The 13,643-nt window shown below is 36.9% G+C and overlaps 1 protein-coding gene across 1 annotated transcript in view; it reads left to right on the forward strand.

Moving 5' to 3' along the window:
- Positions 1 to 13,506, forward strand: part of LOC139143876 (uncharacterized) — a 62,974-nt gene extending 49,468 nt beyond the window's left edge. Inside the window, exons 7-18 of the mRNA XM_070714464.1 lie at positions 272 to 391; positions 3,002 to 3,127; positions 3,424 to 3,543; positions 4,123 to 4,233; positions 6,637 to 6,763; positions 7,273 to 7,392; positions 7,939 to 8,061; positions 9,303 to 9,425; positions 10,062 to 10,184; positions 10,706 to 12,078; positions 12,276 to 12,429; positions 12,896 to 13,506. Coding sequence (XP_070570565.1) covers positions 4,129 to 4,233; positions 6,637 to 6,763; positions 7,273 to 7,392; positions 7,939 to 8,061; positions 9,303 to 9,425; positions 10,062 to 10,184; positions 10,706 to 12,078; positions 12,276 to 12,429; positions 12,896 to 13,506 — 2,859 coding nt within the window. The 5' untranslated portion in view covers positions 272 to 391; positions 3,002 to 3,127; positions 3,424 to 3,543; positions 4,123 to 4,128. The remainder of the gene's footprint in view (positions 1 to 271; positions 392 to 3,001; positions 3,128 to 3,423; positions 3,544 to 4,122; positions 4,234 to 6,636; positions 6,764 to 7,272; positions 7,393 to 7,938; positions 8,062 to 9,302; positions 9,426 to 10,061; positions 10,185 to 10,705; positions 12,079 to 12,275; positions 12,430 to 12,895) is intronic.
- Positions 13,507 to 13,643: the final 137 nt, after the last annotated feature.

Raw genomic sequence — 13,643 nt, forward strand, 5'->3', positions numbered from 1 at the left:
CTTATTTGAAAGAGATCATTCATATTTCAATGAACATAGGTAAATATAATTTAATTCACGTGGGTCGGTCAGCTTAAGTTAACACTCTAGACTAATAGTATTACGAATGCTGAAATCATCTACACCATTGAAGGGGAAGGGCCATTATTGTATTGTAAAGTTTAATAGTGCCATAATGATAGTGCAAGGTTAGTTGGTTGCCATGACTTCAAACTACATCGTTAAGAAAAAACTGATTTATGCTCCACTGATTACTTCCAACTTTCAACAGATGAAAATGAATGTTTGACAAACAACGGAGGATGTAAACAGGTCTGTCAGAACACACTTGGCAATTACAGTTGCTCCTGCTTGCCAGGTTATCAACTCACTGATGTTAATGAATGTGAAGGTAATATTTTAATTTCAACATCTTCTGTAATTTTGTCAGCTTATACGCCACAGACGTTTCATCATACCAACTTTATAACTGCAGACTAACCTACTATTTCCTTAGCATTTTCTATGTTACGTCATGGCCTCATCTTTGTATTAACCGTTTTCCTCCTGTTGGTATGCCAGTGTTAATTTGTAATTTGCTAGCTAGGGCGTCCCAATACGTCATTATGTAGCCAAGCTACTAAACATTAACATAATGTCAACGCTCTCAATATTGATGCGTTTACAATATGGAAAAACAAGACACTGCGGACTTTCAAAAGTGAATAATCAAATGTATAAGATTAAGGCTGCGTTCACAAATAACGATTGGGGGGGGGGGGCTGGAGGAATCGCAATTGAAATCTATTTTTTTCAGATCTCCCCTCAATACCACAAAAAATTTCAAATGCCCCCCTTTATGTGATCAAATTTTTCAAGTCCCCCCACCCGAACTATCACAAGCCCACATATTTGTAAAGGATGTACGTGCAGAAAAAATAAACATGTTTTGCACCTGTTAGTAGCAGTTTGTAAAGTAATATTCCTAAGGCAAGTTCTTAAATTGATTCATTTTTAAAGGCATCGGTGAACTTTTTGGATTTATCGGTCTAAGCCAACTTGAGTAAATCCAACTCTGGCCAGGTTATTTGCTCCTGCCGAAGAGCACACAAAATGACGATCATGAGAGAGTATGCAAATTGTGAATTCTGGCTAATTGCCATATTGTAAAAAAATGAGCACAATGACCTACCAAAAATTTGTTTCAAAAGTGCAGGACATATATGAATTAGATGCTACTCAAAATTGACAATACTGGAAGGTAACAATATTCCATCAGATAAATGTTTTAATCTCTGAAATTTTGGGTGTAATAATGGCAAATTTAGTCACATATTTTTTCATTTAGTCTTTACTATTCAAAGTTTTACTTTTGTATTATTTTATGACAAGAATGTGAAAATTTAGAAAATCACTGAAGCATGTTGACCCCATCTTTTTTCTTTAATATTTGATTATTCTCATATGCCAGAATTCAAAAATTTCCAATAATTTTCAAGTCTCCTTGTCTTCCATGTGTATCTGGCATGATCTTGTGTACAAGTATGTTTCACTGTCATGAGCGTCATTTGACCCAAACTCTTTCTTCAACTACCAAGTACATTGGGGTCAGAGCTATCTCTGTCACTGCTGAGGTACATATGTATGCAGTGACAGTGACACTGCAGTAGCAGGGTGGTACCTGATTATGACACAACCCGTAGGGAGTAGCTGTATCAACTTCGATAATTTTGGCAATATTTTTTTTTTCAGTTTACACAACTGTGTTCTTGTTCTACTCCCTACATCATGTTGAACTGTTCAGTATTTAGCTTGCTATCACAGCCTGTGTATGTGTACCATGCATTTGTATCACTGACAACTGACTGTCAGTCTGGACTCTAATTGTAAATTATCACCTAATACATATTTATACAGGCTTTGTCGACAAACTGAATATTGTGTGTTTGAGCATGGTGTAGGGAGACAGCAAGAAACTGTAGTTGATAAATTGCATAGAAATATTGCAAAAATCATCAACAGTTGCAGCTTCTGCCCTGTTACTACGCTCAAGTTTGTTTTTTTACAACAAATCACACATGATTAGATTTAAGAGATAAAAGTAATGAAATGTGGCAAAATGGTTCTAGATTTTCTAAATTATTACTAACATTACAACAATTGGATGGCATAAAAACGGTATTCATTTTTCATTGAATTACCTACAAAAACTTGGAATTGGAAAATGTAAAACAAAAAAAGGGAATTAAAAAAAAATTTCAAGTCCCCCTACAGGTAGAGCAAAATTTTCAAGTTCCCCCTCTGCTACCCTCAAATTTTCGAATACCCCCTCCCTGAATTCCTCCAGCCCCCCTAACCATTTTTTGTGAATGCAGCCAAAGTAATTTTTCATTCAGATTCGAACTTGCAACCTTATGGTTCCTATTTATGTAGGTTAAGTTGTCAGCGATCAAAACCTCAACGGATACTCCCAACTTCTAGGCATTCATAAGACCAAAGACTTTGAGGAATTACTCAACATATTTATAATTAGCTTTTGAAATATAATTGTTCTGTTAGCTATTGCTTTATCGAAGCTAGGTATCCAGCGTTATCTTATTTTCGCATACCAGACACGTCCATACAGTAATCAAGCTTACAAACATACGTGTATAGTCGGTTATAATGTTAATGCATGTACAAAACAACAATTGAATCTATATGGAGAATACGCAAAATACATAACTATGATTACCGTACGGACAAGACCGTACGGACAAGCAGAATATAAAGTGGACTTATTCTGAATGGACTGCAAAGATGCACAAATAGAATTATCTGTCCCTGTGTGTATGTCTGCCTCTCCGAATTATCGTAAGCAAGTCATTAGCTTTTCCGTACTAATCTAGAGAAAAATTCCTTTGGACGTGTCAAGAATACTTGGTCAAATCGTTCTTATAGAATTAAGTATTGTTTATTTAATGTACCTTCAATATAAGTAATATTACAGTGTACTGCAGACTAGAGTTTTTCTGTTTTGCAGATATAGATGAATGCCAAGACGACAACGGTAGTTGTCGACATGTATGCTACAACACAGCAGGCAGCTTCTACTGCTCATGTGAGGCTGGGTACACCATTGATCCCGATGACGAACAGTCTTGCACAGGCGAGTTAGATACCTTTAATTAATCGATTAATGGAAAAAAATGGGAAAAAGTCAATAAGTATGCTAACTATTTGGCATGAAATACCCATAGGTATTTAAATGTAAAAATACGATAGCACAGGACAAGTAATAGATATGATTGAATGCTTTGTAAGGTATTGATGTAAGGGCTAGATTGTATCGCTTTGTCATTTCTCTTTTTATGAAATATAATTAATTTATTTGTATGACTTAAAACCTATTATCTGTATGTAAGTTCTTGAATATACTGATAGTGTGTCATTTGTATATTTCAGATATCAATGAATGCACTGATACTAATGGCTGTAATCAGATCTGCACGAATACAATTGGGAGTTTTTATTGTTCTTGTGAGGATGGGTTTTCCCTAGCTGACAATCAGAACCACTGTGAGGGTAATTATCTAAAAAAAAATCTCGTGTGTTTCGGAAATGCTTACTTTATTTCTACTTTACCAACACACAGTCCCTACAGGACTTTCTACGGTGGTCCTTGCTTCGAGTACAAGATGAATGTCACCTACGATAGGTTGCATGGTCTCAAATGTCATAAACGTCAGCATTACTTTTCAGAATTGCAATGTTTGTCATTATCTTCGATTGATATATGGCGGATACACATGTAAGATAAATTCTCACTTTTTAGTGGCTTCTGACGTCACTTGTTGGTTTAAAATGCCAATGTATCTCACTTCCATTGATTTAACTAAATCTTCTGTCTTAAGTATACGTGCTTTATATTTGTTGCTTGGAAAATGATTTAAGATTATTGATGGTTATGAAAGTTGATTGCTGTTGTTGCATATGAAGAGCTTTGCGTTTATAACATTATTTGTCTTCCTTGCTGTAAAACTGGCGTCGAAATATCATAAACTCCTTTATAGCGTTTTGTATAGCGTTATTAGTGAACAATTTTTTTAAAACACAGAATGACCATAACCAGCTAATATACTTGAACTTTTTCTGTTGTACAAGATATCGATGAATGCAATTTTGATGTCTGTGAGCAAGTCTGTGTCAACACTCAAGGTTCCTATTTGTGTACGTGCGATAGTGGATACATCATGGAAGGACAGAGTTGCTCAGGTATGTTCATGTATCATTCGTTTTTCCATAGAGAACGTTGCTATCTCGCATTTAATACCTATAATGAAGACCAAAAGGCAATATGAGCTTCCAATTAACCCAGCATATATATATATAATCTAATCTCTTATTTGAGCATAAATTTCTGGAAAGAGTTGTTTTAATCCAACTTGATGTGTATTTTAGTCAGTTTTCTTTGTATTCTAAATACCAGTCGGCCTACAGACATAATCATAGCACAGAAAGTGCCTTACTGAGAGTTCAAAATTACATTTTACGTGCACTTGGCAGTCATAAAGAAGTTATTCTTTCACTACTAGATTTGACCGCTGCGTTCGACACTATCAATCACAAGGTATTGTTGTATCGCTTAGAGCACAGGTTGGCATTAAGGGCAAGGCACTTGCTTGGTTTCAGTCCTACCTATGTGATAGAACTCAGACTGTGTGTATTGATGGTATACTGTCAACACCAAGTGATCTTGATTGTGGTGTCCCTCAGGGAAGTGGGTTGGGCCAATACTTTTCACGCTTTACGCGGCACCATTAGAAGACATAATTATCAAACATGCACTGGATTTGATGTTATTTGCAGATGATACTCAGTTGTATCTGACATGTGAGCGTGCTGTCGACTCATCATTCATAGTTGAACATAGTATTGATGATATTCGCCAATTGATGATTGAAAATCGTTTGGTTTTGAATGATGCTAAGACAGAAGTGATCCACTTCTGTTCAGAGTTTAAAAAATCAGTTGATCTGTCATCTCTTCGAGTAGGGACCACTGATGTTAGTACGTCTAAATCTGTCCGTGATCTTGGTGTTTATTTAAATTGCTGTGCAGATATGAGTACTCAAATTTTGAAATTATGTCAGTGTGCATCGTTCGCTCTACATAGAATTGGTCGTATTAGAAATGTTTTAGATCGTACAAACACTGAAAGACTTGTGCACGCTTTTGTAACATCACGTCTCGATTACTGCAACAGCTTGCTGTTCGGTATCGAAGACAAATACCTCAGTCTGTAAACCTCAGTTACTTCAAAATTCTGCTGCTCGTGTAGTTACACACTCAAAATGCATGAACACATCACACCAATGAGACGTAAGCTTCACTGGTTGCCTATCCATGCTAGAATTAATTTCAAAATTCTTCTTTTTGTGTATAAAATTTTGCATATCAAGCACCTGGTTAGCTTTCTGATCTTATCATAGTTCACGTTCCTAAACGGTTTACACGCTCAGCGTTCACATCTATTTTGGAGCCGGTGAACTGTGGAACAGAAACGCTTTGGTTATCGTTCTATTTCTAATGCTGCTCCCACTTTATGGAATGCCTTACCAAAAGAAAATAGATTTTCACCATCTGCTGCCTCTCTTAAAATATCTCTGAAAACATATCTCTTCAGAAAAAACGTCTCCTTAGTTTTTGTCAATTTCATTATTCTCAATCAGTTGTATTATATTTTTAACCAGTACCACATAGATATTAGTTTTTACGTGTAAAATATTAGCCACCTCTGATGGCTACATTTTGTCGTCTGCCACACGGTTACGCGTGGTTCGATATATAACGGCCGCCGCGTTGTATACGTCTATGCATACCACGCGGCGGTCGCTATTTCTCAACCGCACCTGACTGTGCTAGTCACCTATGCGAATTCTGGTTGAATCTCTGAGCAAACCTTGTTTTTCGATTTTTTGCCGAGTCAGTAAGACCAAGCTTTCTCCCACGGGGCATGACCGATCACCGAGTGGTAGTGTGGCGTAGAGCAGCGTCAGCGTAGGCTCGTACTCCATATCTTAGTTGACAACGGCCCCAGTGCCGAACGTTCGATGTTCGTAAGTTGAATTTATGTGGGCAACCGGAATTCAAACTTTTACTTTTTTGACAACATGTTTTTGTCGATATCTCGCGATCCGCGCGCAGTCGCCACGTCAAATATCGACCGTTGGCATTGAAAAGTGTTTTAAAAATGTTACCAAATGAGAGTGCCACTTTAATGTACTTTTTGTATATTAACAAGAGCATTTTAATGGTACTTTTATTATTATTGTATTTTCATCTTGTATTTTATTGTAAAGCGGTTTGATATTTTATTGATGGAAATCGCTTTAGAAAAATAAATTATATATATATATATATAATATATATATATATATATATATATATATATAAATTATTATATATATATATATATATAATATATATAATATATATATATATATATATATATATATATATATATATATATCGAAGTTTACAGATGTCCTCGTGGGAAATTACTATGATCGATAGTAAAAGCAGAGAGTTATAATAAAAAACAATTAATTTGATGTACAAAGTAAGTATACATTCATATAGCTACCTGTATGTACATACTTTATTGTTTGTCGATAGATTTCAATGAATGTCTACATTCGAATGGTGGATGTGATCACGAATGTCAAAATACCGTTGGTAGCCACACTTGTTCTTGCAGAAGTGGATATATTCTCGGAGATGATGGAAGAGTCTGTGAGGGTTGGTAGTGACACTTTCAATTTCAATGTTTATTTTTCATTGAATTTATAATGGCATTGACCATTACATATTCGGTAATACTTGAAAAAGCAAAATACCCATGTTGTTCATTTTGTCATGTAGTGCTTCCTATTCTGCGATGTAATGTTAAAACTGATTTCCTTCTCAGACAAATGGAGTAGGTATAAAACGTACCTACCAAAGTATGTATTCTATATATCGAAATTAGGGACTTAAAGGACTTTGTTTAGGTGTTTAGGTTCGGAAGAGAAGAATGCCATTTGGCTAGCATGAACCCCAAAACGTCTTCAAATACATTACTTAAAATAACAGCAAAATTACAGTTTGTTAAATTTTTTGAATCGGGCAATTTGAAATATGCCGTAGCACATTAGGCAACAACTAGACATATGTTCATCTTAGCTTTACAAAAACACTTAAGCTATATTTGAAGACCACAAATATTTTATTACTTAGTTTAGTGTAGTTTTTTGTATATTCTTGTGATTATAGATATTGATGAGTGTTTAGACGGAAATAGTGAATGTATCCATCACTGTGAAAATTTACCTGGAAAATATGCATGCATATGTCTACCTGGCCACCAAGGCGATCCCTTAGTCGACTGTCAAGGTATGTGTCAAGAAAACTATATCTATCGTTCCGAGATTTGTTCGTCAAACAAGTATGAGCCTTTATTGAAATTATAATAATGATAACCTCGATTTTGATTTCATAATCTGAATGTTTTCAAATATCAGACAAGTGTAGGGCCATCGTAGGTTTTCCACTATGCCTGTACTGAACACCCTATAACACAATATTATTCGCAAAGATATGTTTGTACGTTGTATGATAGCTATGCCTGAAGACAAATTGGCACATGTAAATAATATGAATATTATTCAACAATACAACATGCTACTGTACAGAGTAGAAGGATTTCCAGAATTTCGACGCATCTTTTGCTCGAGTTGATATACAACAAATAAACATTAACGTTTGGTCCTGTAAACTGTTTTGCCTCAAGTCATCACAATTGCTGCACTGCAATGTTCATACAATGCATCCTACGAATAACTCTGGTCGGCAAAGAGGGCGCTCTATGCCAATCCATACTTAAGTCCCAATGCATGGTGTTAATAGAATATATTGACCTCATTTTCTAAACTACATTAGATGTAGATGAATGTCAGGAAGGAACATCGGCTTGTGAACAGGGTTGTTTCAATACTCCTGGAAGCTTCCAATGTATTTGTCAACCAGGATATAGTTTGGATTCTAACAGAAGAACATGCTCAAGTATGTATAATACAAGCTAAGATCACTTCCTTGTCCTTATGTTTGGCACACGTTGGCCCATGTCACCTTATGTATGTATGTATGTATGTATGTATGTATGTATGTATGTATGTATGTATGTATGTATGTATGTATGTATGTATGTATGTATATATGTATGTAAAAAGTGTGTTGGTTTGGTGAAACACTGTCTTAAATTGATTAATTTTCAACGATGTCTTTTCCCAAGCCCACTATCTGCCTTTTTAATGCCCCATGATAGTATGTTGGTGTAATTTCTCATTCCCGTACTTTGGACAGTCAGAAATAAATATGGTGATCACAAGCATAGACCCTCGAGATTCTCGAGGGTCTATGTCACAAGAAAGAACTTTTTATGGTCCACAGTCACTGAAACTCAGCCGTTTTGTTGCATAACGTCAGAAAACTTGTTTATGAAAGATTTGTTTTTCCCCTGTTCAGAGTGATTTATCGGTATGATAAACAAGTTGAAAGTTGGAGACTCTTCATAGTACTTTTACATTTTCAAGGCTCCCTTGAACAGCCATTTTAATGCTCTTCTCGTTTTCTCTTCTGTCCCCCTCTTCCATTAACTGTTCTCTTCCTTTTAAACTGCAGTGTTATCCTATATGTCTTTCCCCTCACGCCAGATAGATCCGGCAGGCTCCCAATCTAGTTCTGTTGCGAAATGATTATAGTTGAATTGTGTTTCTCTGCTGCTCATATTTCTACCTGTTTGTAAAGAATTTGGGGTAAACCCTGGAAATTGTAAATGAAAAGCTAATGTTTTGCTCTATTCTTTCGCGACCTGATAACAACAAAGACTTGAGCGAAACCTGTTCCCCATACGCTTTAACGTCTTACCCGTAAACGTGAGAACAACCTTTCATCCAATCAGAACCGCGGATACGGCATAAGTAGCCAACGAGAAATGCATGGCATCATTGTTCATCAAACCTGATTACAAAGGAGGAACCTTATGCATATCATTCCAACAAACATCAGACGTCGAAATGCGTCGTTCTGAGTATCACATTGTTTTTTGTTTTCCGTTTTAACATAATCATTATGTAACAATAACAGAGCCTCATGGCGAGAGTACAAGCTCGTCCAACTCGGACTTGTAGTGTACTCTGCTGTCCCGCATGAGTGTCTAGCTCGTGCGGAGACGGCCACAGTTTATCATGTGGTACAAACATTACGGTCGGATGTTGGCTCATGTATTCTTTCTGTTTGACCAGCTCATAATGCGTGTGAAGATGGGAACCATGGTTGTGAACATATTTGCCAAAGTTTACGTGGACAAGCATCCTGCTCCTGCTACCCTGGATATTCCTTAGCGAGTGACAATCGGACTTGTATAGGTTTGTAATTCTATATAACCACATACGACTTTAAAGGTAAATCGGCTTTTGGTGTATCAGGTTGTTGTAGACACCAATACAAATCAAAATAGACGGTTTTAATAACTTGTAACAAGGCTTTCTAACTTATAAGTAAAATAATATAACGTTTTTCTTAACAACATAACTACAGAATTAGACTGGAAAGTGAAAGATATTCACGACTGTCCTACATCTATTATTCGGAACTTCCCTTCCCACCTACTAGTTTTCCCGTCTCCCCAACCCTGTCTGAGAATCTCTCTACAACCTTCTCCGCTCTCAAAGATCCCCATAGCTGCTCTTAGCCACATTGTTTCGCCTTCCCATTTCCGAACTCTCAAGACAAGAGAATCAGAAAAAAAGAAATTTCTCTACCTGGTAATGAGAAAAATCGCATTTTCGCTTTTCCTATTAATTACCCACTGATATGATACGAATGAAAATCGTTCCCACTCATCCACCAAGATATCACGTCGGACTAACCCTTGTACGAACTGTTGTTGGCTGTACCTGTATTTCAGAATGACATAGACATGCCATTCAGACGTTTCTACCTGCAGTGTGTGCTTGTGGAAGGTATTCTTTGCTTTTTTCTTTTAACCTACAATTTCATAGATATGGATGAGTGTGAAGAAGGAATTGATCTATGTGATCAAGAGTGCCATAATACGAATGGAAGCTACATATGTTCATGCGAGTTTGGATTTGTCTTGTCTCAAGATAGCAAGAGTTGTCGAGGTAAGAAATGACGACGACGACAATGGTGATGGTAATGATGCCAATTGGCCGAAAATCTTAGAAATTTCTGCTATTGACTTGTTTAATCGTTTCAAGTGAGACTAAGTTAACCTTTTAATAAAATATCCTCACCACATACCTTTTACAGAATATGTTTAAAATATGAAAGTTAACCAGAGACCGCAAGTAGACCTTTGTTAGGTCTTTCTCATGTAAAACTTCGTCCCTATTAAGTCTGCTTTGTCAGAATCACCTTTACTTCGACTTGGAGAGATATTGCTTAATTTTTTAATCTTACTTTTCGTAATAACTTGCAAGGGTTGGTTGGTTGGTTGGCTTCTGAAATATCGGTAGCAATGCATATTATCATCACTAATTTTGTGGCTATTTTCGTCAAATGTTCTTTGCTTTATTATTCCTTCAGTAAAAAGACAACTAAAATATCTGATCGTCTGTTTGCTTGCTCTTTTGTACCGTTGTTTGCTGTAAGAATTGCATTAATGTCTTTGGCTTTCCTTCAGATATCTGTGTGCCTCATTCTTGTCGTCATGGTAGATGTGTACCTTCTGAAGATAATACCCCTGCATGTGATTGCACGGATTCTGGATACGAAGGTCAACATTGTGAAATGGGAGTGATTACTGTACAAGAGATGCCTTCACTGATCGCTGGTGAAACATATCCCATCACCATAGAAGCCCGACCGGATAGCGATCTCACAATTGTTCCAATGAGCGATCACGTAGAATTTATTCCACCCACCCTAATGTTTACATCAGAGCAAACGTCCCTGCAAACTACGGTGATACCTAAGAAATCAGGGGAATTAACAGCTGTACTTCAGCTGTTTGGCTCAAGCGCTCGAGCATATCAGCAAGCACAGTTTTATTTGTCGGTCCTTTCAGCATTTGAAAAGTTTGATATTTCAGACTTTTCACTACCCTGGGGTTGTCATGACGAGTTCCTTTCCCAGTGCCCGGCTCCATCTACGCTATTCTTAGCATTGTCTTCAACATCAACATGGTATCAGCTGAAAGGAAACAGCAACGTGAGGTACACGCTTGGGATAGTGTTTCTCGATGTAAGCGGTTTCCGGCTACCCATATCTTTGAAGGGTATTCAAATAATTCAAACAACTTGGCAGTTTACCATACAGGCTTTACCTACAACGATCAAAGAAGGTGATGGCCTTGTGATAAATTCCAATCAAAACACAGAAGCCAAATGTTCTGATTTCAATGTTACAGTTTATGATATTGAGGAGTTCATCGAAAACGACTCTTTCCTTCGCACCTTTATTGCTGGGTTAGTCGAAAAGTTGCCGGACTGGATTAAACTGATATACCGTGGAATGGAGTACGTGTCATTTAATGACATTTCTGCAAGTATGAATCAGGGGAAGGACCTTGTCGGGATTTCTTCCTGTCGGGGTGCCCCTGTGTACAATGATTACCTTTATACCACATTCCAGTTCAAAGGAAATGCAAATGTGTCTGTATTTGGAGAGATGGTGTCACTGCCAGACCCCCTCGTAGGCAGGAAGTTTTGTCTTCTTGTAGACATATGTAACGATTTCCTCGGAACTGTAATTTTAATGTTTCCAAAGGACTCAAGAATCGACCTCGCGACATTTTCTTTTCTGAACTTCCTTGCTGATAAAAACTGGAGTCTAACACTCGGGGGTATCGGACTTTCCTACAGTAGAAAGCTTAGTCCGATTGAGACCGATGTTGAACTGTGGAATGGTGACCATTACTTTTCCTACGAACAACCACTGGGATATAATGCTTGGATGAAATTCCATGTTTCAAAGGACGACGACGGCGATGGTAAGATTGGATTTTCAGTAGACGGCCAGTTAACCATTATGTTGTCTGTTCAGGATTTGGAAAAGGTAATGTAAAGTTTCCGCAATAGATAGCTCTATCTGTATAAGTGTTTCAGTCGGGAAATGAGGAGTGCCATATTGATTCTTAAATGACGTACACAATACGTGAATCGTTTTGAATTCTTGAAAATCTTAAAATATATCGTATTATTTAATTTTTGGTACCTGTTGATACTGTTTTAATTGTTCACAAAACTATTCAGGCCCTTACTCACATCTTAGTGGCCCGTTGGGATGCACTGATACTGTTCAAGGCTGGACTTAACCTACATTTTCGACTGAAGATCTTTGGCCAGCAGGTCGATATTTCTTTTGAAGCACTTAGAGCGACGGCCATTGGCTACCTCTCTATTGGCGGTAAGAAAGAGTTTTTTGAATAGTAATAATAACATTATTCAAAATAATAACATTATTCAATATAAGTAAACTGCATATCCTCTTGTTCGCCAAATAATGTTTTAAAAGAGACATCGATTTACGTGACTGATTAGGTAAACGTCAATTTCGATATTCGTGATGATTTACGTGACTGAATAGGTAAACGTGAATTTCGATGTTGAAACTTAAAGCACATCTTGAATACGATGTACCGACAAACTCAGTGGTATTAGTTGCAGAATTATAATTTAATAAGTTATTACATGTAATTAATTGAAGGGTTTTAATGGAGAAGGAAAATTGCAAACTACTCCATAAGTTATGGATTATTGGATTTGTCTATTGTTGATGCTTTAAAACAGTGAAGGATATGCCTCTGGTCATTAATGATGTGTTGTTGAAAATACTCTTGATATCGATATTTCTGCTTTTACTTGATTTGCAGGATTTGGGAGAAAATGGTGTGGCGAGTCCGCCGATCCACCTGGGCTGTTTTTGAATCTATTGTTCAACATACAGCCCTTTGGAAATTCTCCATTAGCTCAATTTTTCTTGCCACGTATCGATATTATCGTATCCGCATTTCTGAACTATGATGTCTCTGACAAAATAAGTAGCATGCCTTTTGATGATTCAATTATTACACCACTCATAAATGCATTAAAACCAGACATTCAACAACTACTCAATTTGATCACAAACTTCACCACATCGTTGCACAGTCATTTGGATCAGGCAATTTCGAAGGAGCTCTCTAACTTAAGAACACAGGCAACAGAGTTACGAACGGAAATTGAGAACACCATTCGTAGTCTGCCAACAAGCATGCTAAAAGATATTCCTGATATTGTCTCTCCCCTCAAGACTTCAGTTCATGGCCTTCAAACATCATGGAAAAACTTTAAAAACGAATTGGTAACAAGGTCACACCACCTGAAGTCTGATGTCATAGTTTACATGGAAAGCTACGTCAATGAGACAAAAAAGCGCATCGATAAGGTGGTGAAGAACTACCTTTATCACATGTTGAGCCTTAAAAACGGTTGTCAGGTGTAGGTTTCCGGTTTGCTTCAAAGCTGAAAATATTTGGATTGGAATTTGGCCTCGTAGAGGTTGAATTAGTTGCATCATCAAAATTGGGACAATGTAGTAAATTTAGCCATGTGTATCAGTATCTAGAGGATGAAATTGCA

Source organism: Ptychodera flava, chromosome 11, assembly GCF_041260155.1.
Source record: "Ptychodera flava strain L36383 chromosome 11, AS_Pfla_20210202, whole genome shotgun sequence".
NCBI classification, from domain to species: Eukaryota; Metazoa; Hemichordata; class Enteropneusta; family Ptychoderidae; genus Ptychodera; species Ptychodera flava.